Below are 24596 nucleotides of genomic sequence, written 5' to 3'. Positions count from 1 at the left end.
TAAATGAATTTTTTGGAATCTAATTTTAGGTAAATTTATTGAGAAGACGGATTTCACTAAAAATAAGAAATTATATTTAAATAAACGTTAAATTTATTGTGGCTTGTCATCCCATGTGGCAACTGTTTCCAGAAAAATCTTCAAGGTTCGTACTACATAGTTCACCACACCCCCACGGAGGGCGAACCAAGCAACGCCAAGCAACGCAACGCCATAATTTTCTATATTATTCGTTCTGAAAGGGAATTCCCAAACATAAACTAATAAAGGGCAAAGCAATTATTGAAACGTGAGTTAACAACCATAATGGTGTAATTGATTATACACTTTATATTTTTAAACTTTCATTATCTGAAGATATATTCGTAAAATTACTTGTCACGAACTTCACCGGCAATGAATCTAAAGAACAATTCCTTTCATCCCCTTGCAAACATTTTTTTCATTTTTATTTGATGCTTCAACATATTTTAAGTAAACTCTTGGAAGTAAATGAAAGTTTATAAATTCAGTAGATGTTTATCTCTTCTATATTATTAGTGCATGTGAAATCTTTTTTGTGTTGAATTTTGTGTTAGTAAAATTTTTTCCGTTGTTTACTTTGTGTCTTAGGCTGTGAAATATGTCATCTGGAGAACCACCTTCTTCGATGATGACTTCACCTGGGCCAGGGCCTGGAACACCTCAGCCATCACCTTTGTCTCATCCTGCTGCATCTCCAGCACCACATTCACATCCAAATTCAAATGCTGGAAATCAACAACAGCAAGTTGCTTCTCCTATGGCACCTCCGCAACCACCTTCTCCAATGAACCATCCTCAACCATCTCCATCACCCATGGGTCCACCAATGCAGCAACACCCTCCCCAGTTTCAACAACAACCTCAGCAGCAAACTTATCCACCACCCATGTCAGGAGCAGTTTCGATGGGGCCTCCTCATCAACCTATGCAGCAACCAATAAGGCAGCATCATGGTGGAGTTCCACAGCCTCATTATATGGGAGCAAGTGGTGGCTATCCTCCAGGTTCACACCACCAACCTCCACAGCAACCAAATTATCCATCACAGCCTGGTGGACCAATGCCTCAACAATCCCAACAGCAACCAGGAGCACCACCTTATCCACCTGACAGTATCAATGCTTTGCAAAGAGCTATATCTACAATGGAAGACCGCGGCTTGCAGAATGATCCTCGCTATGCTACTCTTCTTGCCATGAGAGGAAAACAAGAGGGAATGGCTCCTACTAGCCACAGTCCTGGTCCACCACTTATGGATCCTAACAGGTAACTTGAATTGCGATCAAAATATATCTGAACAATGTGTAACTGATCCATTACCAATATTTAGACAACCTGGTGTGCCATCGCAGTATGGGCCGCCCAATCCAGCGACCCTTAATGGCAATTCTTCTGGACCGGAAGGGGCCAATTCTATGAAATCGTCATTCCTATCACCTACACAAGTCCACCAGCTACGAGCGCAAATTATGGCTTACCGGTTGTTGGCTCGAAACCAACCTGTGCCAACAAATATTGGAATGGCTGCCCAAGGGAAACGGACGGACCTTCCGACACTTCAGTCGCAGCCTAATACTGTATCACAGCTGGATCAACAACAACAGCAAATATATGTTCCGTCTCCGTCTCAGCCTGGACAGTCTTTCCAGAGACCTACAGCTCCTTCGGCTCCTACTCCGATGCAACCTTCTAGCGTACGGCCTATTGGGCCTCCATACTCTTCTCAGCAACCTGTGGCACCATCACCGAGCGGACAGCAGTCTCAGCTACCTTCTATGGGGCCACCACCATCGGCAGGAACTCCAACTCCGGGAACTACTGCAAGTCCAGTTCCTGGTACCATACCGACTCCTCGTCCCCCTCAGCCACAGGTAGATTTTCTAAAATGTCATTTGTTTTAGAATGGTTATAAATGCTACTTGTACTTAAATTGTAGGTCCCTGTACATCCGATGCAACCATCCCAAGGGGCTACTGCCCCTACTGCAATTCAAATGGGTAATGCTGCATTGCAGCCCATCATAGCACCACCAGCTGTGCCCACTTCTAATGCCTCACTCATGCAACAACAACCCGTGATGCCACATTCACAGCAGATACAACCACAGCAACTGCAGCAACAAACACTTGTGTCTAAACAAAACAAAGTTACCCCAATTGCCAAACCAGCAGGATTAGATCCAGTTGTAATTTTGCAGGTATGTGTAATCTATTCGAAGTAATATAACCTTAACATTATATATATTTATTTATTTTAACAGGAAAGAGAAAATCGCATGGCTACGCGCGTTGCCTACCGTATTGAAGAACTTAGTAATCTACCTACTACAATGGGAGAGGATTTGCGAATTAAGGCGCAAATTGAATTACGTGCTCTGCGATTACTTAATTTCCAACGGCAGTTGCGTTCAGAAGTGTTAGCTTGTACGAGAAGAGACACCACGTTAGAAACAGCTGTCAACGTTAAAGCTTATAAGCGGACAAAGAAACAAGGACTACGAGAAGCTCGAGCAACTGAGAAGCTTGAGAAACAACAGAAAATGGAAGCTGAGCGCCGACGCCGTCAGAAGCACCAAGAATATCTTACTGCGGTCCTTCAACACGGCAAAGATCTTAAAGAGTTTCATCGTAACAACCTGGTAAATAATTATACCAGATACTTTGGTGATAAGAAAGCTTATTTTAAAATTTTAACTTTTTAGGCGAAAATTGTGCGCATCAACAAAGCTGTCCTACTACATCATGCTAATGCAGAACGTGAACAGAAGAAGGAACAGGAGCGTATTGAAAAAGAGCGTATGCGTCGCTTGATGGCGGAAGATGAAGAAGGTTACCGTAAGCTTATCGATCAGAAAAAAGACAAACGTCTTGCATTCCTTCTTCAACAAACGGACGAATACATTGCCAATTTGACGGAGATGGTGAAGCTGCATAAAACTGAGCAACGGCGAAAAATGAAAGAGCAGCAGATGATCAAAAGACGTGTGCAGCGGAATGATGATGGAACAGTTGTGGAGGATTTCCATGTGAGCGTTATTGAAACGGCTTCTGGGAACACGCTTACCGGCGAGGAAGCGCCACTTGCTTCAGTTCTCCAAGTAATTATTACTATTCCAAAGAATTTTCATTGTGACGTTTTTGTGATAATTTTATTTTCATTATTAAGACCTGGTTGGAAGCTCATCCTGGCTGGGAAGAATTAATTGAGGATGAAGAGCAACATATTGAAGAAGAACGACCGGAAGAGGCAAAGAAAGCTGTAACCGACGAATCCAAAACTGCCGACGAAGCAACTGTTGTGGTCGTAAAAACGGCGCTAGATGACGAATACAAGACCGATGACGGAGAAAAGAATTACTATTCGATTGCCCATACCGTACACGAAAAAGTTCACGGACAGGCTAGCATTTTGATCAATGGCAAATTGAAAGGTGACTATGCGACATTTGTCTGTAACAAGTGTGATGCAATATGTTTAATGCTTTTTGTTTCTTCTATTTTACAGAGTATCAGGTGAAAGGTTTGGAATGGCTTGTTTCTCTTTACAACAACAACCTGAACGGAATTCTCGCTGATGAAATGGGTCTTGGTAAAACCATTCAAACTATTGGTTTAATCACATACTTGATGGAAGTCAAGAAAAATCCAGGCCCATATTTGATCATTGTGCCCTTGTCAACACTTTCGAATTGGTCTTTGGAGTTCGAAAAATGGGCCCCTTCAGTCAATGTAGTATGCTATAAGGGTTCCCCAACGGTGCGCCGTATTGTCCAAAACCAAATGAGAGCCGTCAAATTCAACGTGCTTCTGACTACTTATGAATATATCATTAAGGATAAATCAATCCTGGCCAAATTGCCCTTCAAGTACATGATTATCGATGAAGGTCATCGCATGAAGAACCATCATTGTAAATTAACCCAGGTATGCATTGTGTGATGTACACAATTATATTGAACGGATCGATTTGAGTAATCATTATTTATTTTTGAAATTTAGGTTTTGAACACGCACTATTTAGCACCCCATCGTTTGCTATTGACGGGTACGCCACTTCAGAATAAGCTCCCTGAATTGTGGGCTTTACTGAACTTCTTGCTGCCATCCATCTTCAAGTCAGTCTCTACTTTTGAGCAATGGTTTAACGCTCCTTTTGCCACTACTGGTGAGAAGGTGGAACTCAACGAGGAAGAGACCATTTTGATCATTCGTCGTCTTCACAAAGTATTACGTCCTTTCCTTCTCCGCCGTCTGAAGAAAGAAGTGGAGTCGCAACTGCCCGACAAGGTTGAATACATCGTGAAGTGCGACATGTCTGGCTTGCAGAAAGTCCTCTACCGACACATGCAGAGCAAGGGTGTCATGCTCACTGATGGATCTGAAAAAGATAAGAAGGGCAAGGGTGGCGCCAAGGCTTTGATGAACACTATCATGCAGTTGAGAAAGCTTTGCAATCATCCGTTCATGTTCCAGCACATAGAGGAAGCCTATTGTGAGCATATGAATGTCCCAGGTGGACTCGTATCTGGTCCTGATTTGTATCGTACTTCTGGCAAATTTGAACTCCTTGATCGGATTCTCCCGAAACTGAAACATTTGAACCATCGTGTTCTTCTCTTTTGTCAAATGACCCAGCTGATGACCATCATGGAGGATTATCTCAATTGGAAGAGCTTCAAAGTATGTTGTAATCGTTTTAAAGTTTTTAGCTTCATTTAATGTCTTAGACATTTTTCTTAGAATTCATATCTAAACTAATATTTTTTTATTTATTAATCAGTATCTTCGTTTGGACGGTACCACGAAAGCCGATGATCGTGGCGACTTGCTGAAGCGGTTTAATGACAAGTCTTCGGATTATTTCCTTTTCTTGCTCTCAACTCGTGCTGGTGGTTTGGGTCTCAATCTCCAAGCAGCTGACACTGTCATCATCTTCGATTCTGATTGGAATCCTCACCAAGATTTGCAAGCCCAAGATCGTGCTCATCGTATCGGACAAACTAACGAAGTGCGTGTTTTACGACTAATGACAGTCGGATCTGTGGAAGAGCGTATTCTCGCCGCTGCAAGGTATTTGATAATATTAGCGTCTCGTTAGGATTAAATCTAAATTCATTGAAACCAATTCATAGGTACAAGTTAAACATGGACCAGAAAGTTATTCAGGCTGGTAAGTTCGATCAAAAGTCGACTGGAGCCGATCGTCGCCAATTCCTGCAAACTATTTTACATGCGGTAAGATAACAGTAAAAAAATCCCTTATTAAACAATACATTACATTCGTTTACTGAATCTTTTTCCAGGATGAAATGGAGGACGAGGAAGAGAACGAAGTTCCCGATGACGAAACAGTCAACCAAATGTTAGCTCGTAGTGAAGGCGAGTTTGAGCTTTATCAGCGAATGGATATCGAGCGCCGACGAGAAGAGGCTCGCCAAGGAGCCGCTCGCAAACCGCGTCTGATGGAAGAAACTGAGTTGCCCGAATGGATGTCCAAAGATGAAGAGGAGGTGGAACGTTTAACCTGCGAAGAAGAAGAAGAACGTGTCTTCGGACGAGGAAATCGTCTAAAGAAGGATGTCGACTATGGTGAAAGTCTGACGGAGAAAGAGTGGCTCAAAGCTATTGGTGCCATGGAGGAAGAAGGCAACGTTCAAGATGACGATGAAGAAGAAGAGCCCGGACCAAGTGGACGTGGATCTAAGCGATCCCGCTCGACAGGAGGAAGTTCGCGACGAAAACGCCAAAGAGGCGACGGCGATGGAGGGGACGAAGACGATGAGCCGACAAACAAAAAACGTCGAGGTGGGGGCCGTTCGCTGAACTTCGATAAAGAAAGCGGCGTCAATCCACAACTTAAACGCAAGATGAAGAAAATATTGGAGATCGTCATGAAATACACCGATGCTGAGGGCCGAATCCTTAGCCAACCCTTTATGAAGCTTCCGACTCGGAAAGAGTTGCCCGATTATTACGAAGTCATTAAAAAACCGATTGACATAAACAAAATCCTTCAGCGATTGCAAGCCGACAAATACATGGTAAATCTAATACGATTTCCTACTATTTTGAATTGGGATTTGTAATAACATTTTTTGTTTTTGTTTTTCTTTGTGTGTGTTTTGTAGGATTTCGATGACTTGGAGCGGGATTTCATGTTGCTCTGTAAAAATGCACAAAACTACAATGAGGAGTCGTCTCTCATTTACGAGGACTCGGTCGTCCTTCAGTCGGTATTCACGAGTGCAAGGCAGCGCACGGAGGAAGAACCCGAGGAGGTCCAACAGCCGCCTCCGCCGCAGCAAACGGATGGTGAACCCAATGACGAGGAAGACGCTCAGCCCAGTGAATCCGATGACAACTCGAACGCGGCGTCCTCAGTTAAAGTCAAAATCAAGCTCGGCAAAGGCCGCAGCGGCAAGAGCAGTGACGGTGGCGCGCACGCCTCCGCCTCTGGTGGGCGGGGCAAGCGTAAGCGTACCAGCCGCAAATACGTTAGCGACGAAGAAGACGATTTCGGTGAAGAAGAGGCAAGTTACCAGTAGGTGTTGGATGATTTGTGGTTCACAAACCATCCCACCTGTCTTGTAATTGTTTGGATGTCTTATCTCCGAATGAGCCAGTCGTCCAGATGATTTAATGGTCTTCTTTTTTTCTTTTTCTTGTAGGAAGGTGCTAGTGAACGAACTTCTTCTCGTAGTTCATCACGCGTAGCCTCGCCTGCACCTTCTCGTCGTAACCGTTAAATCATGTTCTAATTTTATCTTTTCTTGCCTTCCTATTTCTTCACTCCCCCCTCATTATTCATCTATATAGAGCCGTTACAGTGGAAAACGTACTGACGACCCAACATCCAAAAGTCGAATGATTAATTTAAGCTCATCCATCTGTATGTTTACGTCCCTTTTCCACTTTTCACACCATGTCTGTCGAGTTTTATCTTCGCTATTCAATGAAGAAGCATCTCCATTCTTACGATTTTTGTTGTTTGGAACGAGTTCTTTTTTTAATGGCTTCGTTCACTTGGACTCAAGTATAACATTTTTGATTGGATAATAAACGTAACCATGCGATATAAACAGTTGGAGTTTTCGTCTAATTTTTTTCTATTATTGCTTCGTATGTTATCATAATTTAAAAAGTGACAGGTAAATGGAGTAAGTATAAAAAACAACTAAATTTGCGGATGCAGCGCTATTATATTGTACTAGACGTCTTTGAAAAGCTGATTTACCGACATTGCATTACAACAATGTTTCCTTTCGTATGACCTACATTCGTTACGACTTACGACACGGTGGTAGCGCTAGCGCGGACTGACGGAAAAGAAATGGGAGAGCTCTCTTGCAGCTAGTGTTTTAAAAGTTGCAACAACCCATACGGATTGTCAGTTGTGGCCAGGTAGCGGCGACGAGTGGACGTAACCGCTACCGAAATCGTTGTCGCAAGTTCAAGCAGAACGTGTTAGCTTTCGTTATTTGTTTTCAAATCCAATATTACCTTCTCTAGTTTTTCACGCGCCGGCTATCGGATGAGGGTAGCGTAGTGTACTCGTAGGAAAAAAATCCTGTGGAAGAAAAATCATCGAACAGCATTTTTCCAGCCAAAAAGTGCTGGTTTGAGTGAATTTTCTACTAGACGAGAGAATATTTGAGAAGCATGGATTCGAAAATTGTGGGATATTAACTATTGCGGTTTGCTAGTAGTGAAAGTCGTTTTTCAAAGTTCTTGGCTATTTTTGGTATACTGGTTACGGATAGGTATGTATTGAAATACTAAAAGGACATTAGTCTAACGGTGTCTGCGTCAGTCTTACCGGCCAACCAGTTTGAAAGAAAAAAATAGCCTGTCATGTACTTTGGAGAGAAACAATAGGATTTATTTCTCACATCTTTTGAGCGTCAAAGAAGTCGTACTCAAATATCAAATATCGACAGATTCATCCATCTCTAATCGACAGCCCATTCCAAAACGGGAAGAGAACATTAACGGAAACGCAGGAAAGGAAGTCGTGTCAAACTATTGCGCATTGGCGATGGCTGTTAAAGTTCAACGAGTGCTAGGCAACGCGTTGGTCCGCTCCCCCGCCACGCCAGAAGCGGAGGCTGCCACTAAAATTCCCCGTCGCCAGCACACACGCCGACTATTCTCTTCTAATTGCTTCAGGATTCAGATTCATCGAACCCAAGTGCGGATGCTCTTTGTTTGTCTCCTCCTCATTTCATTGCTGGGTGAGTTTCTCTATATTATTCTTCATCATTTGTTATGTGCGTATAGATTGGCACTAGCGTAGAATTTAAACCGGAAAAAATCCCACATTTTCATCTTCGTTTTGAGTAGGACAAAAACAAATGTAAACGTTTGGTTTGTCGTTCGTCACTTTTGAGAGCACTTTTGTGCACAAGCTGAAACAGGGAGAGATACAGATGCCGTCCACGTCGGTACCACTGGAAAAGGAGTTGTTTTCAACTTGTTAAGTTTTATCTTCAAGAAACGTCTTCAAGCAACTCTTCAAGCTCTTCAAAAAGGGAGCGAATGAATAAGCCGCTTTGGATATGATTCGTCATTGGGTCAAGTGCCTTTTTTCAACAGCTCTGCATTATTCTGCCTACATGTCCTAGATATGTAACTCGCTGCCGGAGATCGAGATCAGCCCACTTCAAGTGATGACTCCGTCATTTCATGATCCCAAGTCGCTTTTTTTATGGCCTTAGGCAACGAAAATTAATTTGAACAGCATCTCACAGCCCAGATACCGTTGTATACAGTCTACCACACTTTAGTGTTGTCGCTACTACGTATACGTGCACTGCAAAGTACCACTTGACTGTTGAAGTCTAAACTAGCCTGCCTTCTCTTTTGTAATGTTCACAAAATTCCCCTTACACTGTCGCCATCTTTGCGCAGAATACAGTTAGAACCATCGTTCTCCGCCGCGCTATCAAATTTTATGTTATGCTAGTTTATCAATATCAAGTCACCTGTTGAGGGAGAGATCTAGTAGATAAAACTAACACAAAAGAATGTCAGAGTATAAAACCGCAATATAAAAAATATAATTTAAAGATTTGCTTAAGAAAAGTCACGAGCACTCAGACCACTGACCGACAACCCGAGGGACTGCCCTTTGGACTGGAGAGTTCTTCCTTGGTGAAATGAAATTGAATCAGTAAATTGTGTTGCATAAAATTAAGCGATCCAGTCACTGTCGAATTGACCACCACTAAACAAAACAAGGTTTTGTGAATTTCATGAGTTTATTGAGAGCTCTACTAAAATACCTGACGAATTTAAAAATAAAATTAAAAAAAGTGTATGTGCAGGATAACACCATTGTGACACATTTATACATTAAAGATGCCTGACACACTCAAACAGAAAAATTTCATTAATTTGTTTTCTATTATTTTTGTTCCATTAGGCTATAATGTTTTTTTTTAACCAAATGGCAAATATGCAAATAATTAATTGGTGTTGGTTGTTCTATGTTCAGAAACGGAAGGAATGCCAATGTGTGGAGTTCCTGGTCGTGCTGAGAACGGGACACAAATATCATTGTACTCTGCGGAACTTTACAACCCTGGACAGAAGACGGAGTATAGGTACGTATACATTATCCTAGTTTATGGCCAGAACAGACTTTTCAGTATTCGGTTTTACTTACTTATGTTTTCTTTATTTTAAAAATTAAATGCCATTGCAGTTGTCAGCCTGGACTTGCTTTGCATGGGGGAAATTCGATCCGCACTTGCCAGAATGACGGATCATGGTCAGGCAGTCGGCCCCGCTGTGGTGAGTTTCCTTTCTCTGAGTCACGATTTACGTTTTCTTTTCATAATCAGAGCTGTTATAATGTGAGATATGAAGACTTTTGTGATTATGCCTTCCTCATAGTCGTCATTTCCAAGAATTTCCCTGTCCACGCTTCCGCTTCTCGTTTCTAAATTTGTGCAGCCTACCAGTGTCTACCTCTATGACAAAGAGGTCTTCCACTGAAGAAAATCTCTTTTTGCCTGTACACAGTTGATAACTTGGCCTATAAAAAAGCCGTTGCCTCTTCACGCGTCGTTAATCACTACCGGCCAGATCTCATAGTGGACGGCAATACAAGGTCGTGCATCTACCTGGACACGCGAGTCGACGACCGATTCATTCAGATTGATCTGAAGAAAAATTACCTCATTTCTGGACTCGTCATCCACGTCCCAGACGGTAGGTAGAGCAGCCGACCAGCTCCCGGTTTCTATTTAATCTTATATGCAAATGACCAATAATTTACCTGTGGCATTCTGCAGGCTACGTCCAGCAATTGACGGTATTCATAGCCGAGAAGTTGGAGTCGGCTCCTGGCATTCAGTACCGCAGGTAAAATATACATAACCATTGATCAATGCTTTAGAAATTCCAAAATAGCCCACTTCGATTTGTCTGAGTGTGACAATTACTTATGCTGTCTCAGGTGCACCCCGGGGATATCGCATATCAACGCCCCCAAACTCCAAATTGATTGCCGAGGAGAGCACGGTTCGGTAGCAGTTCCCGGCCGTTTCCTCCACATCCGTGACGAACGACAAGTCCACGATTTCTACTTTGCCTTGTGCGAAATCGAAATCTACGGCCTGCCAGGTACCTGTTTTTCAACCAATACATTTGTGGCTTATTGTTCGTCTGCAGCCAAAAGGATGCGGTGAACGGTCATATACTCAAACTGTTCGTTAAGCAACTCGTCGTAAGTTTTGTTATAACCAATGGAAAGTTGCCACCGCATCCAAGGCGTTCGATATACTCCACTTTACCTACTCTTGATCGCCGCGCTTTTTACGTTCTAAATTCCAGCAATCAGTTCTTGAGTTCTTTTCTTTCCCGGCGACTTCAAAATTTGTTTTTTAAAATACGTGCGTCGATAGCACATACAACATCCCATAGAGAGAGAAAATCATATGAAACGAGCTCTGGTAATGTGAAAGGAAATTATAAGCCTTCATGCCCACATGGTTCACAGTTTTCTCAGTCCTGTATTAGCTTTGTGTGTGAAAGTTACAAAGCAAAATCCGAAAGACATACGTTATCCACATTCTTGGCTTCATTTAGGGAAATTTTGTTAACTTTGGACATTAATCTCCTTTTACTTCTGTCGCCTCTATAGCCTCACCGTTGAGCTGCGGGTTACCAGATCTTCCAGCTTTTGCTACATCGGTCAATCAAACGCAGATGCTGGAAGAAAAACATCGAAACACTTTCGAATTAACTTGTCAAACGGGATTCATTCTGCAAGGAACGAAAGTATTGCGCTGCGTAGACGGCAACTGGATTGGGAGCGAGGCCGCCCAGTGTACAGGTATTATAAGTTGTCCGGTTTGACGTACAAACGTGTTCAATGGCATGTAGACACTCTGATTTACATAACTATTTCACATATTTACAGCCGTGGAATGTGATCCGTTAGATCCTTTGATCAATGGACAAATCGAATTATTTCCCACTCGCGGTTTGAACAACAATAGTTTTAACAGCGTTGCTCGACATATTTGCTCGGAGGGCTTCATGATATTCGGTGGCGACGTCACGAGAACCTGTGGTCTCGATGGTCGATGGACTGGTACCCCACCTTTTTGTCGAGGTGAGAAAAATAAAACGAAATTTATTATAAATCGTAAAAGAAAAAAAAATTAAATGAAATTGCGGCAAGCTACCTATATACTTCGTCACGGCAGACTGATCTTTTTGTATTGGTTATGCGCAGCTACTGATTGCCAATTACCTCGGCCTATTTTGAACGCTGTCTACAAATTGGTCGACAACCATACGAAACCAGGAGCCATCGCTCAGTACACCTGTTCCAACGGATATGTCCCACAAAGTAAACCAAAGCTTACATGGTTGAGCACTACATATCAAGTCATCCCGCTGAGAACACTTGATTCAAGTCAAATATAATTTTATTTGTTTATTATTATGTATTATTATCTGACTGCAGGAATTTTGGCAGACAAGCCTCTCCAAACAGCAATCGTAAGTTGTTACATTTTTTTTAAAGATTTTAAAATTAGTCTCGTTGTATAATAGCAATACATTTCTTTTTTTCTCGATTTCACAGGTGTGTCAGCAGAGTGGCGTCTGGAAGGAGGGGAATTTTTACTGCGCCTTGAGAACGACATATTATCCGCCGGTCTCCATCTCGTTTTCCTCGACAACAGAAATACCAAGGTAGGCTGCGCCGTGTGACATAAGAATTCTATTGGTTGTTTCAACTCCATTGCGGATCCAATCGTTCGAGAGCAGATCCTAAAATTAGCTGTTACGCATGTTACGTTCTATGTTGTTTTGGTAGTTTGTTTTGAATTGACCCATAAAAGTAAGGGTCGTCTCATTCTTTTCTTGTTTCGTTCCATCAGCGAACTCTTTATATTCCTGATACTATAGCAATAGCAGGCAAACGTATGTATTTCCACAAAATTTCATCGATTTTTCTTAGAAGATGACATTTTGAACAAAATAATCTATGTCGGATAACAAGTATCCATGTATAAAATGAACCCTGTCGGTTGAGTTTTCCTCGTCATTTGTTTCTTATGCGAAACGCGCCGATCTACATATCGAGTCGTTGCATTATGATGAGGATGACTTAACGTTTCTTCTTGTTATGACGAGCAGTGAACCGACGGAAGAGCTGGTGCCTCCTGGTACTTTGATCAGCACGACTGCTCCCGAGCAGACGTCATTGATTCAAGAAATTGAATTTTTCCAGCCCGTAACGATATCAAACGTTGATCTGGAAACGACGAATGTCAGCGTGGGCACCGGCAACACCAATTCGAGCAGCAGTATCGTCTTCGGTGAGGAGGAGGCCTCAGAAACTACGCGGTCAATCGGAACAGCGGTCGCGGCAACGGGATTTATCGTTGTCTTCATCGCTGTCTTTCTGATGGTCGCTATTGGCATCACTTTCAACGTCTGCAGGTATGATTCTTTTTTGAATGATTGGAACTTGAGAAATCGGGAATATTGTTTCTCAATTAAGAGTAAATAAGTGGGAGGTGGCAAACTGTTATTCGGATTGATGTCTAGTTTTTCTCTTTTTAAAAAAATGTCTACGTGATGGATCGGGCTGTCGAGAACGCGCCGATTCACAGTTTCTTCTTCCTTGCTGACATACTGCACTGCTTTTCCCCGTCAAATCTGTCACTGAAAACGGATAGCACCTAAAAATTTCATGCTATCTTCCTCTAAGTAGCGACGTTCGCTGACAGTTATTTCCCAGATTTGCTTCGTGGGAGAAAAACAAAGGAAATCAGGAAGCAAATCCATTTGAGAAAAAAAAAAATTTCTCCAGTTCCACTTGTTGGTTGTTAGCACTAGATTCAGGCCTTAGGTCACTCATTCACTCATATCACCAAATGGTTATTTCCTCGTTAAGTCGGTCAGATTTTGGAAGACGTTTTCTTCGTGCCTTCAATTCAGCAATCAAGGTACACACGTCTTTGAGCAATGTGATCATTATTTCCTACCGACCGGTTTCTGCGCGTACTCCCGTGTTCTAGTTTTGATGTAGGAAAGTTTATGATTGCCCTCTACCCTCAAGACCCGAACTTTCCAAGAGCGCATCACAGCGTATGGTATTAGCTATATTCGGTCTGTCTTTGTTTGGAAAAGGATAAGTCACTGTTGCTGAGCTGTCAGTTGAATTACGAATCAAACGTCGCCGAGAGCCCTGTAATTTCACTGCGGGAAAAAACCCTACCGCAATGTACGAAAGCTACCAGATAGCTACAATGATACTCTATAAATCGGCGCTATGGGCTTGAACTTTCTCTCACGTCGTCGAATATGAGTGACATTAACTGGGCCGTTTGACCGAAATCTAGTTTCTGAAGGATGACTCGCATATGTGCTATCAGTGATAATTTCCACAAAACAAAAATCTTTGCCAAATGAATATACCTTGTTTCCCAAACTGTCTACATATAAATTTACCATCACGCTTCGGTTGCTGCTGCACCGCATCTTCACCGTGAGAAACGACAATGTGTGTAGTCCATTTAGCTCGTTGTTTAGGAACAAAATATCCAACAGCAGATGTCACTAATAGTAAATCTTGTGATTTTCTAGGATGCGAACAGCTTTCGAAAAAGCCAAAAAACGTTTCTTAGTGGCATCCACCAACCTGCTGCTGATCAACACATCGGATTCTTCGACAAAAGAAGGCGTTTCCAACGCCGACCATGAAAGCGGAGAAAGAAACAAAAAACACCAAGTGGTGGCCAAATTGGAATCGGAACCGGTTTACAACGAATTAGACGATCCCCTCCGCAAATCAAATTTCCACGTTCAGTCGTCACCCTCAACACTCAGCTCAGAGGAGGAAAGCACTTATTTGGATATCGACATTGACAAGGACGTCAAACCGGAACGCGATTCTTTCCAATTCTGCTCTGAAAATTTCAGCTTACAATGCGACTCGTACCAAAATGAATCTTCTTTTATCGACTCGACCCGACCGTCACTCACTCCGGATGAAATTCTGCTTCTCTACGCCAAGGTGGATAAATCCAAGAAGAAGAAAAATCGAATCTACAGCAACGGAATCACGACAGAGCCTCCTACGCTCGAGTCGAACGGCAAAGTGGAGTGCAACGAAGGAATCGAAAACGTCGCACACGAAATCGACGATTCACAAAAAGGTCACCTCAATAAATCGTTTTCTAAATTTCGTGATTTTCATCCTAAAAAAGTTAATGACCTGCAAATGCCGAAAACGGTTGTCGACGTTTCGCTGAACGAATATTTTATCGAACACTCACGCATTCGTTACAAAGAAACAAGTAAGACGCATTTCCAGGAAGGTAGACCATTACCAGCTTTGCCCATCCGGGAAGCGAAACGTAAAAGTCAAGAGAACGAGAGTACTCCGGATCATAATGAGGAAACCAACAGTCAAAACATCTATGCCACTCTGCCCTTACCCAAGTCAACGTAAATCCCCCTCCCCTCCTGTTTTTCCCTTAACATATTTCTATCGTCTATAGATTGTCTATTAATCATATTATGTTTTACTGTACCACATACACACGACTATATTTTGTATACCATTTGGGCGAATAATTGTACAAAACTGAGAGAAATAGAAAAGAAATACAACAAGTAATCATCCATATGTCAATGACCAAAGAGACAAATGAAAATGTCTGCTAAAAAGACGGGAAAATACATTAATCAAAATTCGAAAGCAGAGAGAAAATGACAGGCGTTTTACTCTAAGCATAATCGAATAATGCACACTGAAATTGTAATACCAAAATGATTCCAGAAAATGAACCGTTATTCAAAATTTTATGAAAAGTAAATAAACGGACAATCTAGTTAATTTATCGGTCATCCAAATGTAGTAGGGTAGTGGAACTATTATTTTAAAATAATTGAAAAGTTTTACGGCCGTTTCCTATAGTGGCCAATCGAGACGAACGTATTCATGGATCATGATGGCTTTGAATAGGTATGGCTGCCTTTGCTGTTGAACCATGTTGCGGTGTTCCGCTCTGCGATGTTGCTAACATTCGACAAAGGGGAAAACACGTACGTTATTTTACATGAAAATGATGGTGGATAAAGAAACAAAGGCAAAACTATGGTTACACTGTCAAACTAAGTAATAATATGATTATTAATTTCTATATTGAACAGAAAAATTAGATTAAATTCATTATAAAAACAGATCAGTAAGAAATCTCTTACTTCCTTCGAAAGGAATCTAATTTATAACAACAGTGTTGTGTAGGTGGTAAAGAATAAACACAGACGCTGTAGTTGTGCAAGACATTTGTGGCACCTTAACTTACTAAGCTATTCAAAAATTATAGTTTAAAGACACATAAGTTTAAAATATTGATCCGGTACCTGCAGCGTAAGTTGGCGGCTTGTCCGATGGATTAAGGCCTGTTGTTTCGGTGACATTCCGTGATTCAGGTTGAACAGATATCGCTTCTCTTGCCGCACTTCTGACTTCCTCTGCTTCATCCTCGTCACTGCTGTCGTCATTCTTTAAGCAAAACAGAAACACGTTCGTTATGACTATACGTACATTTTCTTGCAAAGGGAATGAGGAGAGGTTGTGAAGTGGAACTCAAACAAGCTGATAAGAGAAAAGCTAAATTCATTAAGACAAAAATTGAACGAGAAAACAATGTGTACTAAACGCACCACACTCTTAAATTGAACTAACCTCTTTCTGGCTCCGCGGTTGTTCAACTATAATGGGCTGCTGACTAGCAGCAGCACCTTCTTGATGTCCGTCCTGTGTGGGATATTGAATCAACTATTATGTTTCCCCAGGGAAAAGGTGGAAAGATCAAGCATAAATATTTTAACATGCTGCAACCTTTATAGCATAACAAACTAAAATAAAATCAAGAGAAAAGTAGCAACCAAAATGGAAAGGCATTTGGTAATGGAAGAGGTGGGATATTTCACTACTTGCCTGAAAGTTATGATAATCTCCTGTCTCATCAGGGGCTTTAGGTTTGCATTTTCCACAGCAGAAGTTGAAACAACAGCAACAGCAGCAGCAGAAGTAGCATCCAGTTATTATTCCGCAACCAATAAACAAAGCCTGTAAATGAATGTGTAACAAATATTATGATGGAATCAAATTCATATTTCTTATGTGAGTCCCTTACTTTGCACCACCCTGACGTGACTAGGAAGTATGTGTTGACATTTTCCTCACCAAATTGTTCAGCAATGTAGAGCCCGAGTGAACCATAGTTATCATAAATGTTTCTTTTGGTTGAATCACTCAATATTGAATTAGCTGAAAATAAAAATAATGGATAAAAAATTAAAAAAAAATGACATAAACTTTATTCTCACCATGGTTAACTTCTTTGAATTTCTCAGCTGCTTCTGGGCTTGGCTGCATATTACAAAATTGAGACATTAATTGATAATTATTGGATGACGGGAAAGGAATAGGACTTACATTTTTATCAGGGTGGTACCTGAGAGCTAATCTACGATATGCTTTTTTGATGTCATCACTTGTAGCCTGCTTGGTTAAGTCCATGCAAATATACAAAGAGTCACCCGTAGTTCTAACAAACGCAAAGAAAATGCCTAGTTAGTATTATCTTTTTATATCCATATAAATATCAAATCACTTACGAATAGCGGCGTTTGTCCATGTCTTTTTAGGTCTGTTTTATTGGATACCGACCACAATTGCAAAATACGCCTTGCGAGTCACTGGGCGTGTTCAAATTCAAACAGATTTTTTAAGAATGGAACTTACACCAACGACAGTTGTATAATGATATAAATGCCGCTGATTTTTTACGTTCAGCCTTTGACAGTTCAGTTATCGGCAGCATTCATGCTCGGCAATCGGATCAATGCGCAGACTAGAATCGCGGTGTGAGTGGGAGAGAACTGGAGATAAGAATGAAAGTTTGTGCCACCTAACGATAATTTTAGTTACTAACAATTTGTGCTGAAGTCACAAGTCAGAAGTGGTGAACAAAAAAAAAATGCATTTTGTAAGCCAAGATAGATTATATAGACAACTTTGAAGTTATAACATCCAGTAAGGTTTCAAATATATTTTTCATCGATCCCTAATCGCTATAAATTATCAAGATTTTCGTGGGATATTTTTTCTCAATATAAATAGCAAAACAAGCATTTTAGCAAATTAGCTTGATTAGCTAGCCTAATTCTAAAATTTTTTGAATTCCAAAAATAATAATCTATAAATACTAGTTCTGGATAAGGAAAAAAATTCAGCAACCCTATTTTAAGATTGGACCCATTTCGAAGAAAATAAGGGAAAACTCTACAATAATAGAAAAGAAAAAATTTTATTGAGAAATGTTATATTGATGCATTGTAACAGAATCCGCCGAAATCGGATGAAAGCACGCATGAGAATAGGAAGATTGCTGGATCCGGTTGCACCTTACGCAAACGAGCAACTTCGTATTTCGTTACGAACTCGCAATGCGTCATCAGAAGAGTCTCTTATCCAAAATAGTTTCGTGGAGTCCTTTTGAATCAAAAACAGTAGCAAACTTTGAAGAGGGAAATCCGAAATCCAATCATTCATGAGTTTTAGCACAACAGCAGCAATAGTTAGGCCTGCACTAACCTAAAACAGCTCCTTTGGTTCAGAACTCTTTTGACGGTTTTGTATTCATTGAAAACTTTTGGATTTTCTTCCTTTATCGAAAATAAGGATAAAAACTACTGCGTCGAACGTTACTCGTGTACATTTTACAGCTGTACCTCCCGGTAAATGAAATTTTCATCATGTTAGTTTAAGGTGAAACATCTTTTAAAATTCGCACAGAAGGACCTATATATGGGATAGCGGGAATAGATAATTAATTTAAATGTTTATTTCATTCGACGCCAGTAGATAATGTTGATTAACCAAAACAGCCACCAAATAAATTATTAAATTTGTAACATTTGAATCAAAACAATGTAAAAAAAATATTTAGACACTAATTGCAGCTTTTGCCAATTTTTTCCTAGTGACTAGTCTTTTAACATAATTGATTGCAGTGTTGATAAAGTTGTTTTTAATGAATATCAAATGCGATTGCTGCCGCTGGGAGCTAAGGACATTTAAATACACACCCAAGACGACGAGGCATCCTGACCAAACATATCTATAAGTAACAACAATTTAAAAAATCGCAATGCGATATCCCTGAGAGATTTTTAAAATTCTTATTTTAAAAAGCCGAAGGCTTACCGCCTTTTAAGAGTGAGAGATTTGAAGAAACAAAAGTTCCGACAGCGCTCCAAATACTATTAACCCTGAGAGGTCCCTGGGGAATTGGGCGGGGGGCGACGAAAACGGTTTTCGGGACTTTGACGCTCTCGTGATCCACCGATCACGACGCGACTTACCTCATTCGACGTAGAATGAGTTTTTACATATGAAATGACTAAATTTTACAACAATTAACATAATGAACGAGAGATTGGGAGCAAAAAGGGGGAAAAAGAGGGGAAACTTCTAAAATATAGGAAAAAAATGTCTTCTAAATTTAGAAGATGCAACCACCTCTAAATGAAAGAAGAACTTTCCGTTTAACCAAAAAGACTGAAATTGCATTTCTTATTTTGTGGTTCGCGAGATATCTGCGAAAGAAAAAGACACCCAGATTGACTTTGAGTTGATTGTGTGTTGACTAGCAGACGACGGTAATTTGCAACAGTCAGTCTGCTTGTTGTGGGCTATGGCATGGCCTACTGTGGGTATTTAAATTTGATCGTATGAATGTTTGTGATTGATTTCATCTTGTGAAGCACTGTGTTTATCTTTCAAATTTTAACTATTGCAGGATTAAAATAAGGAAAGAAAAACATGCATCTTGTGTCACAACTGATGGTTCATTTACCTATCAAATCGGTACCAGATTGGCAGATGGTTCACATGTAGGTGCTGAATCAACTGGAAAATGTTCAAAAAAATGGAATTGAAAGTATGTGTTTATTTTTTCACTAATCTTTCTGTGTGATGAACACTAATCAACACAATTATTTGTAGATTACATTTATCATCAGACATACCTCCATTTCAGAAAATTTTGTCGTAAAGATGACGACAAGTTGCCAGTTGATTTACATGTCACCCTTAGTGATATGATGATGAGGACACTATACTTTATTCGGCATCCAAAAAAGCTTTCCCTTCTGACTTTTCCTCATTTACAAGACCTTGATGATGTAATGGTGCTAGGCGAACATTTTATCAACACAGAGTAACTAAAGCTGCAACTGTGGAAAATGGAATTGACAGTATGTATTCCTTATTCCGTAATATCTCTTTCTGATTAAAACTAAACCAAAAAATTATTTTCAGATTATATTCATCCTCACACTTTTCAGTTTTAGAAAGTTTTGTCTTGAAGATGACAAAAGTTGCCAGTCGATTTACATGTCACCATAAGTGATATCATAGCAGCCAACAAATTATTTGCAGATTACATTTATCATCAGACATCGCTCTCTTTCAGTAAATTATGTCTTGAAGATGACGACAAGTTGCCAGTTGATTTACATGTCACCCTTACTGATATCCTACCACACTATACTTTATTGGGCATCCAAAAAAACTTTCCCTTCTGGCTTTCCTTCATTTAAAAGGCCTTGATGATGTAATGGTGCTAGGCGAAAACTTTATCAACAGAGAGAAATTAAAGCTGCAACTGTTGAAAATGGAATTGACAGTATGTATTTCTTATTCAGTAATCTTTCTTTATAATAAAAACTAAACCATAAAATTATTTACAGATTACATTCATCATCAGACACATTTCAGTTTCAGAAAGTTTTGTTTTGAAGATGACAAAAGTTGCCAGTCGATTTACATAACACCCTAAGTGATATCATAACAGGAGCTTGTCATTTAGATCATTTGTTTCAATAATCCAAATCACCCCTGTAAAGTTCTGATTGCTACTGATGCTATTAACATAAAATTGAATCTGAATATTGGCCGCGTTATGTTTAATTCTCTCATCAAACCTACGATTAATAAAAAAGGGAAGAAAGAGCTGGTGAAAATGATAAACAGAAATGGATTATTTTTCCACACGACTCTTGGGTTACATTTGAATTCATTTATTTAATTACAAAATTGAATAAATAAATCGAAAATTATGTAACATTACACAATGTAAAATTCTCACTAAAAAAACAACAACAATGACGCCAAGACGGACAATTGACAGAATACAGTGTCAAAACACACACTAGAGGGCAGGGCAAAGCAGAATCCCGCCAAAGTGCATTATTTCAAATAGTTTCACTACCCAACACTCTTTTCCTTCCGACATTTTCACACAATGAGTGGGACTAAATGATGATTTAAAAAAAAATCAACCATGAGAAATAAGACTGATTAGAGAACTAACTATTTTAATTGTTGACTATTTAATAAGATTACAAACAGAGAAAACAATACGAAAACTAAATTTTTAAATTTCCTAATCAAGAAAAAAAAAAACGAAAGGAGACTTTTAAAATCTCGAAGGTGCCACAGAGGGGCTTGATCCCTGAGAGATTTTTAAAATTCTTATTTTAAAAAGCCGAAGGCTTACCGCCTTTTAAGGGTGAGAGATTTGAAGAAACAAAAGTTCAGACAGCGCTCCAAATAGTGTTAACCCTGAGAGGTCCCTGGGGAATTGGGCGGGGGGAGACGAAAACGGTTTTTCATACTTTCACGCTCTCGTGATCCACCGATCATGAAGCGACCTATCTCATTCAACGTAGAATGACTTTTTACATCTGATACGACTAATTTTTACAAGTGTTAACGAAATTAACGGGGTGATAATCGGGGAAAAGAACAAAAAAAAGGGAAAACTTGTAAATGATGAGAAAAAGTTCGCTTCTAATATTTGAGAATCTAACCACCTCTAATTGAAAGAAGAACTTTCCCTTTAACGAAACAAACTAAAATTGCGATATCTTATTTGTTTTTCGCGAGATATCTGTAAAAGAAAAAGACACACAGATTGACTTTTAAGTTTTAGTGGGATTTCCCAGCAGACGACATTTTCTTTAGCATGTAGAGATAAAATGAACACTAGAGGGCAGGTCGAACAGAATGACGCCAAAGTGCTACGTTTCAAACAGTTTTATAACGGAATCAATCTTTTGGAGTTTAAATTCGTTTCAAGAGGTGCGGCAGTAAGATTAAAACATGACAAACGAAGAGAACACTGCGAAAACTAAATTTTTAAAGTTCCTAATCAAGAAAAAAAACGAAAAGAGATTATTAAAATCTCGAAGGTGCCACAAAGGGGCTTGATAATTAACAGTTTTTAGAAATTTTTCGTTAGTGTTTGAATGGTAAATTATTTGAACTTACTGTAGCGTAAAAGGTTTTGTAAAAAAAATGAACGAGACCACGATAGAGAGGGCTTTCCGACACGTCGTAACCTAATATCAAGTAATATTTAATTTAATTAGAAAATAATCCTGAAAGTAGTCGTGTGACAACATGTGTCAAATTTCAAGTAAATTAGAAAAATAGTCATTACTGTTACAGCAGCAAAAGCTCCGGCAACTCGGACAAGCGTAAGAACCAGATTTACTCCCATATAACCAGTAATGGATAGTAAAAATCCTAAACCATACATTGAAACTGGGAACTTGGGTTGTATTATAAACCAAAGTTCATAAAAAAAAGTATTATAAACATTTTGAATGATATTTCATCCCGTAGACCATAAAAATAATATATTAAGGAAATGCATCCGATTTGGCGGTTTCAAATTACCTCAGTCAATAGGGTCAGAACTCAGAATGTAAATAAGAAAAATCATTACGGGAAAAATTATGATACAAGACTAGCAAAAGCAAAAACCCAAATTAGTCCTAAATCTGTTTAGTCGCTGAATCGGATGGGTTTCGGAAATATCTTGGTGTTTGAAATTATGTATAATTTTATCTATATAAATATGTTTGTCAAACCTGATTAGCCGTAGTAATCGCAGGAATCAAGCGACCACTAAGAATCAAAGCCACTAATAGGTAAATGATTCCAAATGAGTAGGAGTAGAGAACAACTTCACTATTTGAAGCTCCATATTTTTTCATTGCCTTTTCTTGTACATTCCCTATAACAGCATCCGCAACTAGGGCTAAGTTAATCATTAACACACCTTTAAAAAAACTAAAATTATTAGCTTTAGTTTAAAAAACAAATTAAGAACAGTAATATACCAGCAGGATGAAAGTTAAGTGAAATGGTTACATCAATAAGAGTAAACCAAATCAACCCAATGCACATCACAGCAGCTGCTAAAAAATCTCTTGTTCCGTATTTTTTCCCTTGAATAATTATCCCACCAACTAACACTGGAATAAGTTTACATGATTTAAAGATAACCTATTATGATAAATAAATAAAATAAATAAAACATACAAAATCTATCAGAACAAGATTTTTAAATGACTGAGATATGAAAACAGATACATATTTAATTGATAACTAACTTGGGTTGGGTAATTTAAATATTCCAAAGATAAATTAGACATTGTCATTGTTGCTACTGTGAGAAATGAAATTAGGATATACGTTGGCACAGGTATTCTACAATCCAGAAAGCAATAAAATATTATATTTTAATAATTAACTGTGGAAACATTTAAATGAATTTTTACCTTCTTTCTGTGTCTTTTTTTAACTGTGATTCTATTATTGCAAACAAACTGTATAACACAAACTGAATGAATGTCACATACAGCCCATGAGACTTGAGATTTGGCTGAACAAATATAGCTTCCTAGAAATAAATTTATGTAATTGCTTTGATTAGTGAAATAAAAAACAAAACAAGAACGATCATTTCTACATCATGTCTCACTTACCAAAAAGTATCCATATAGAACGAAGAAAATAAACACCCCTGATGAGACCAAAACAAACTGGGTAGTTTGGGTGAGATGTGATATATTAACCCCTAATATTGTAACTGAAACAGGTTCTTGATACACATTGGAAGATTTGTTAGAATGACCAAAACCGGACAATTTATTTGATTCAACCAAAATTGCCGGATCATTAACAGACTTCATTTTATGGAAATAAAAAAAAAAATCAAAACTAAAATCGGCTTCAGGGTTCGTAGTCGAGAGGTAAACAACTGATCCCGCCGACCGAATTGGCCGAAGTGTTAGTGATGGCAGCACTTGTTAGTTGTTAGAGCCAGGCGAGTTAAACATTTTCTTTTGGTTTTTACATCTACAAAATCGTTTTTTCCCCCACTAAAACTGATCCCTTTAAAAAAAAATTAATTATTCGAAGATTAAATTTTAAATCTATTGACGATCCCATGAAAGGGTGTCGTGCCGCGAGATCCCGAGATGACAATTCATTTGTCTAGTTAGCAACGTTACCGCTAGATGCGTTTCTGTAAGTATCAAAGAGATTTCTGTACAACCAAATTATTTTCACTTCAACTTTTCAAAATTATAAATTTTCTAAAATTTTAGGAGTCTTTCTATGTATACAAAAGAATCAAGACATATAACCTCAAATTATACGAAATTACAGTGGGCCATATTACAGTGGCCCATATCATCCCATAATCTCTTTTGGACGGAACATGGACGGAATAGGGAGAAATAGAAAGGGTAAAGATTTTGGGATATGGCAACACTGGTGAAGGGGAATCGAGGCATGGACTACTCTACTTAAGGATGGGACTCTTCGGCATTTCCTATGTCGGCCGTGTAAATTTGTTTCCCGGAGAATCGGAATCAGAATAAAAAAATAAGCATTTAATTACCTAATGTTCTTATACCTAAAATTTATCTTCGTGGAGATATTTCAATATTTTTTACTGAAAATTTTAAATAGTGGGACTGGGAAACACCGGTGCCATCTAGGAACCAAACCTCATAAGCTCTTGTAAGTTTACAAGCAGATACCCATTGCGTGCAAGAGAGACCACTCTCTTATCTCTATTCCTCTGACATAGCTGCCTAACTCTCCTTTACCTTGTAGGTTATATTGGCAAGAGCTTAGGGTGCTTTGTTGCTAGAGGGCACCGGTGTTTC

The 24596-nt window shown here is 39.4% G+C and overlaps 4 protein-coding genes and 1 long non-coding RNA gene across 8 annotated transcripts; 3 read left to right on the top strand and 2 right to left on the bottom strand.

Moving 5' to 3' along the window:
• Positions 1-133: 133 nt before the first annotated feature.
• LOC124205747 (ATP-dependent helicase brm-like) lies at positions 134-7102 on the top strand. The gene is made up of 14 exons (XM_046603240.1): positions 134-289; positions 613-1290; positions 1355-1895; positions 1961-2221; positions 2285-2662; positions 2726-3121; positions 3190-3454; positions 3529-3947; positions 4023-4703; positions 4804-5093; positions 5156-5258; positions 5327-6064; positions 6152-6553; positions 6692-7102. Exons 2-14 carry the CDS (start codon positions 623-625, stop codon positions 6767-6769), a joined length of 5220 nt encoding a protein of 1739 aa, XP_046459196.1. The 5' UTR covers positions 134-289; positions 613-622; the 3' UTR covers positions 6770-7102.
• Positions 7103-7402: 300 nt separating this feature from the next.
• Positions 7403-15177, top strand: LOC124205752. Of its 2 annotated transcripts, XM_046603261.1 has the most exons (14): positions 7403-7783; positions 7961-8254; positions 9517-9625; positions 9727-9815; positions 10047-10235; positions 10319-10388; positions 10483-10649; positions 11170-11361; positions 11449-11643; positions 11767-11883; positions 12001-12035; positions 12121-12230; positions 12678-12983; positions 14133-15177. In XM_046603261.1, the coding sequence occupies exons 2-14, from the start codon at positions 8059-8061 to the stop codon at positions 14998-15000; spliced, it is 2643 nt and encodes an 880-aa protein (XP_046459217.1). In that variant the 5' UTR covers positions 7403-7783; positions 7961-8058; the 3' UTR covers positions 15001-15177. The 2 variants fall into 2 exon arrangements, with proteins under 2 accessions (XP_046459217.1, XP_046459207.1); XM_046603251.1 differs by having other exon boundaries at positions 7403-8254.
• On the bottom strand, positions 15072-17461 carry LOC124205806 (dnaJ homolog subfamily C member 5-like). 3 transcript variants are annotated; one of them, XM_046603324.1, is made up of 8 exons: positions 17181-17453; positions 16999-17110; positions 16890-16932; positions 16697-16830; positions 16498-16629; positions 16243-16314; positions 15918-16059; positions 15072-15570 (listed from the first exon to the last, which is right to left on the bottom strand). In XM_046603324.1, the coding sequence occupies exons 1-8, from the start codon at positions 17198-17200 to the stop codon at positions 15491-15493; spliced, it is 735 nt and encodes a 244-aa protein (XP_046459280.1). In that variant the 5' UTR covers positions 17201-17453; the 3' UTR covers positions 15072-15490. The 3 variants fall into 3 exon arrangements, with proteins under 3 accessions (XP_046459280.1, XP_046459271.1, XP_046459288.1); XM_046603315.1 differs by having other exon boundaries at positions 16243-16335; positions 17181-17445; XM_046603332.1 differs by lacking the exon at positions 16243-16314 and having other exon boundaries at positions 17181-17461.
• A 933-nt stretch (positions 17462-18394) lies between these two features.
• On the bottom strand, positions 18395-23733 carry LOC124205760 (adenosine 3'-phospho 5'-phosphosulfate transporter 2-like). Its single transcript, XM_046603272.1, has 8 exons — positions 23406-23733; positions 23199-23320; positions 23031-23127; positions 22758-22923; positions 22506-22696; positions 22073-22183; positions 21901-21971; positions 18395-18685 (listed from the first exon to the last, which is right to left on the bottom strand). The coding sequence occupies exons 1-8, from the start codon at positions 23610-23612 to the stop codon at positions 18511-18513; spliced, it is 1140 nt and encodes a 379-aa protein (XP_046459228.1). The 5' UTR covers positions 23613-23733; the 3' UTR covers positions 18395-18510.
• On the top strand, positions 18720-20595 carry LOC124205822. Its single transcript, XR_006879485.1, has 4 exons — positions 18720-19507; positions 19573-19823; positions 19888-20254; positions 20319-20595. It is a non-coding gene; the product is annotated as an uncharacterized LOC124205822 (long non-coding RNA).
• Positions 23734-24596: the final 863 nt, after the last annotated feature.

The sequence above is a fragment of the Daphnia pulex genome, chromosome 2 (genome assembly GCF_021134715.1).
Source record: "Daphnia pulex isolate KAP4 chromosome 2, ASM2113471v1".
Taxonomy (NCBI): Eukaryota; Metazoa; Arthropoda; class Branchiopoda; order Diplostraca; family Daphniidae; genus Daphnia; species Daphnia pulex.
This window is presented reverse-complemented; position numbering and strand designations above follow the sequence as displayed.

What these genes read in the sequence shown, in the direction of transcription:
- LOC124205752 (XM_046603261.1), top strand. Translation starts at nt 8,059, where the DNA reads ATGGCTGTTAAAGTTCAACGAGTGCTAGGCAACGCGTTGGTCCGCTCC. An exon ending in AGGCAGTCGGCCCCGCTGTG is followed by an intron (nt 9,816 to 10,046) that starts GTGAGTTTCCTT and finishes GCCTGTACACAG; the next exon opens with TTGATAACTTGGCCTATAAA. An exon ending in CGAGGCCGCCCAGTGTACAG is followed by an intron (nt 11,362 to 11,448) that starts GTATTATAAGTT and finishes ACATATTTACAG; the next exon opens with CCGTGGAATGTGATCCGTTA.
- LOC124205747 (XM_046603240.1), top strand. Translation starts at nt 623, where the DNA reads ATGTCATCTGGAGAACCACCTTCTTCGATGATGACTTCACCTGGGCCA. An exon ending in CTCGTCCCCCTCAGCCACAG is followed by an intron (nt 1,896 to 1,960) that starts GTAGATTTTCTA and finishes CTTAAATTGTAG; the next exon opens with GTCCCTGTACATCCGATGCA. An exon ending in CGTATTCTCGCCGCTGCAAG is followed by an intron (nt 5,094 to 5,155) that starts GTATTTGATAAT and finishes ACCAATTCATAG; the next exon opens with GTACAAGTTAAACATGGACC.
- LOC124205760 (XM_046603272.1), bottom strand. Translation starts at nt 23,612, where the DNA reads ATGAAGTCTGTTAATGATCCGGCAATTTTGGTTGAATCAAATAAATTG. An exon ending in AAAAAAGACACAGAAAGAAG is followed by an intron (nt 23,128 to 23,198) that starts GTAAAAATTCAT and finishes TCTGGATTGTAG; the next exon opens with AATACCTGTGCCAACGTATA. An exon ending in ATTTAAATTACCCAACCCAA is followed by an intron (nt 22,924 to 23,030) that starts GTTAGTTATCAA and finishes TTATCATAATAG; the next exon opens with GTTATCTTTAAATCATGTAA.
- LOC124205806 (XM_046603315.1), bottom strand. Translation starts at nt 17,200, where the DNA reads ATGGACAAACGCCGCTATTC. An exon ending in AACCGCGGAGCCAGAAAGAG is followed by an intron (nt 16,060 to 16,242) that starts GTTAGTTCAATT and finishes TTTTGCTTAAAG; the next exon opens with AATGACGACAGCAGTGACGA. An exon ending in GCCGCCAACTTACGCTGCAG is followed by an intron (nt 15,571 to 15,917) that starts GTACCGGATCAA and finishes GTCGAATGTTAG; the next exon opens with CAACATCGCAGAGCGGAACA.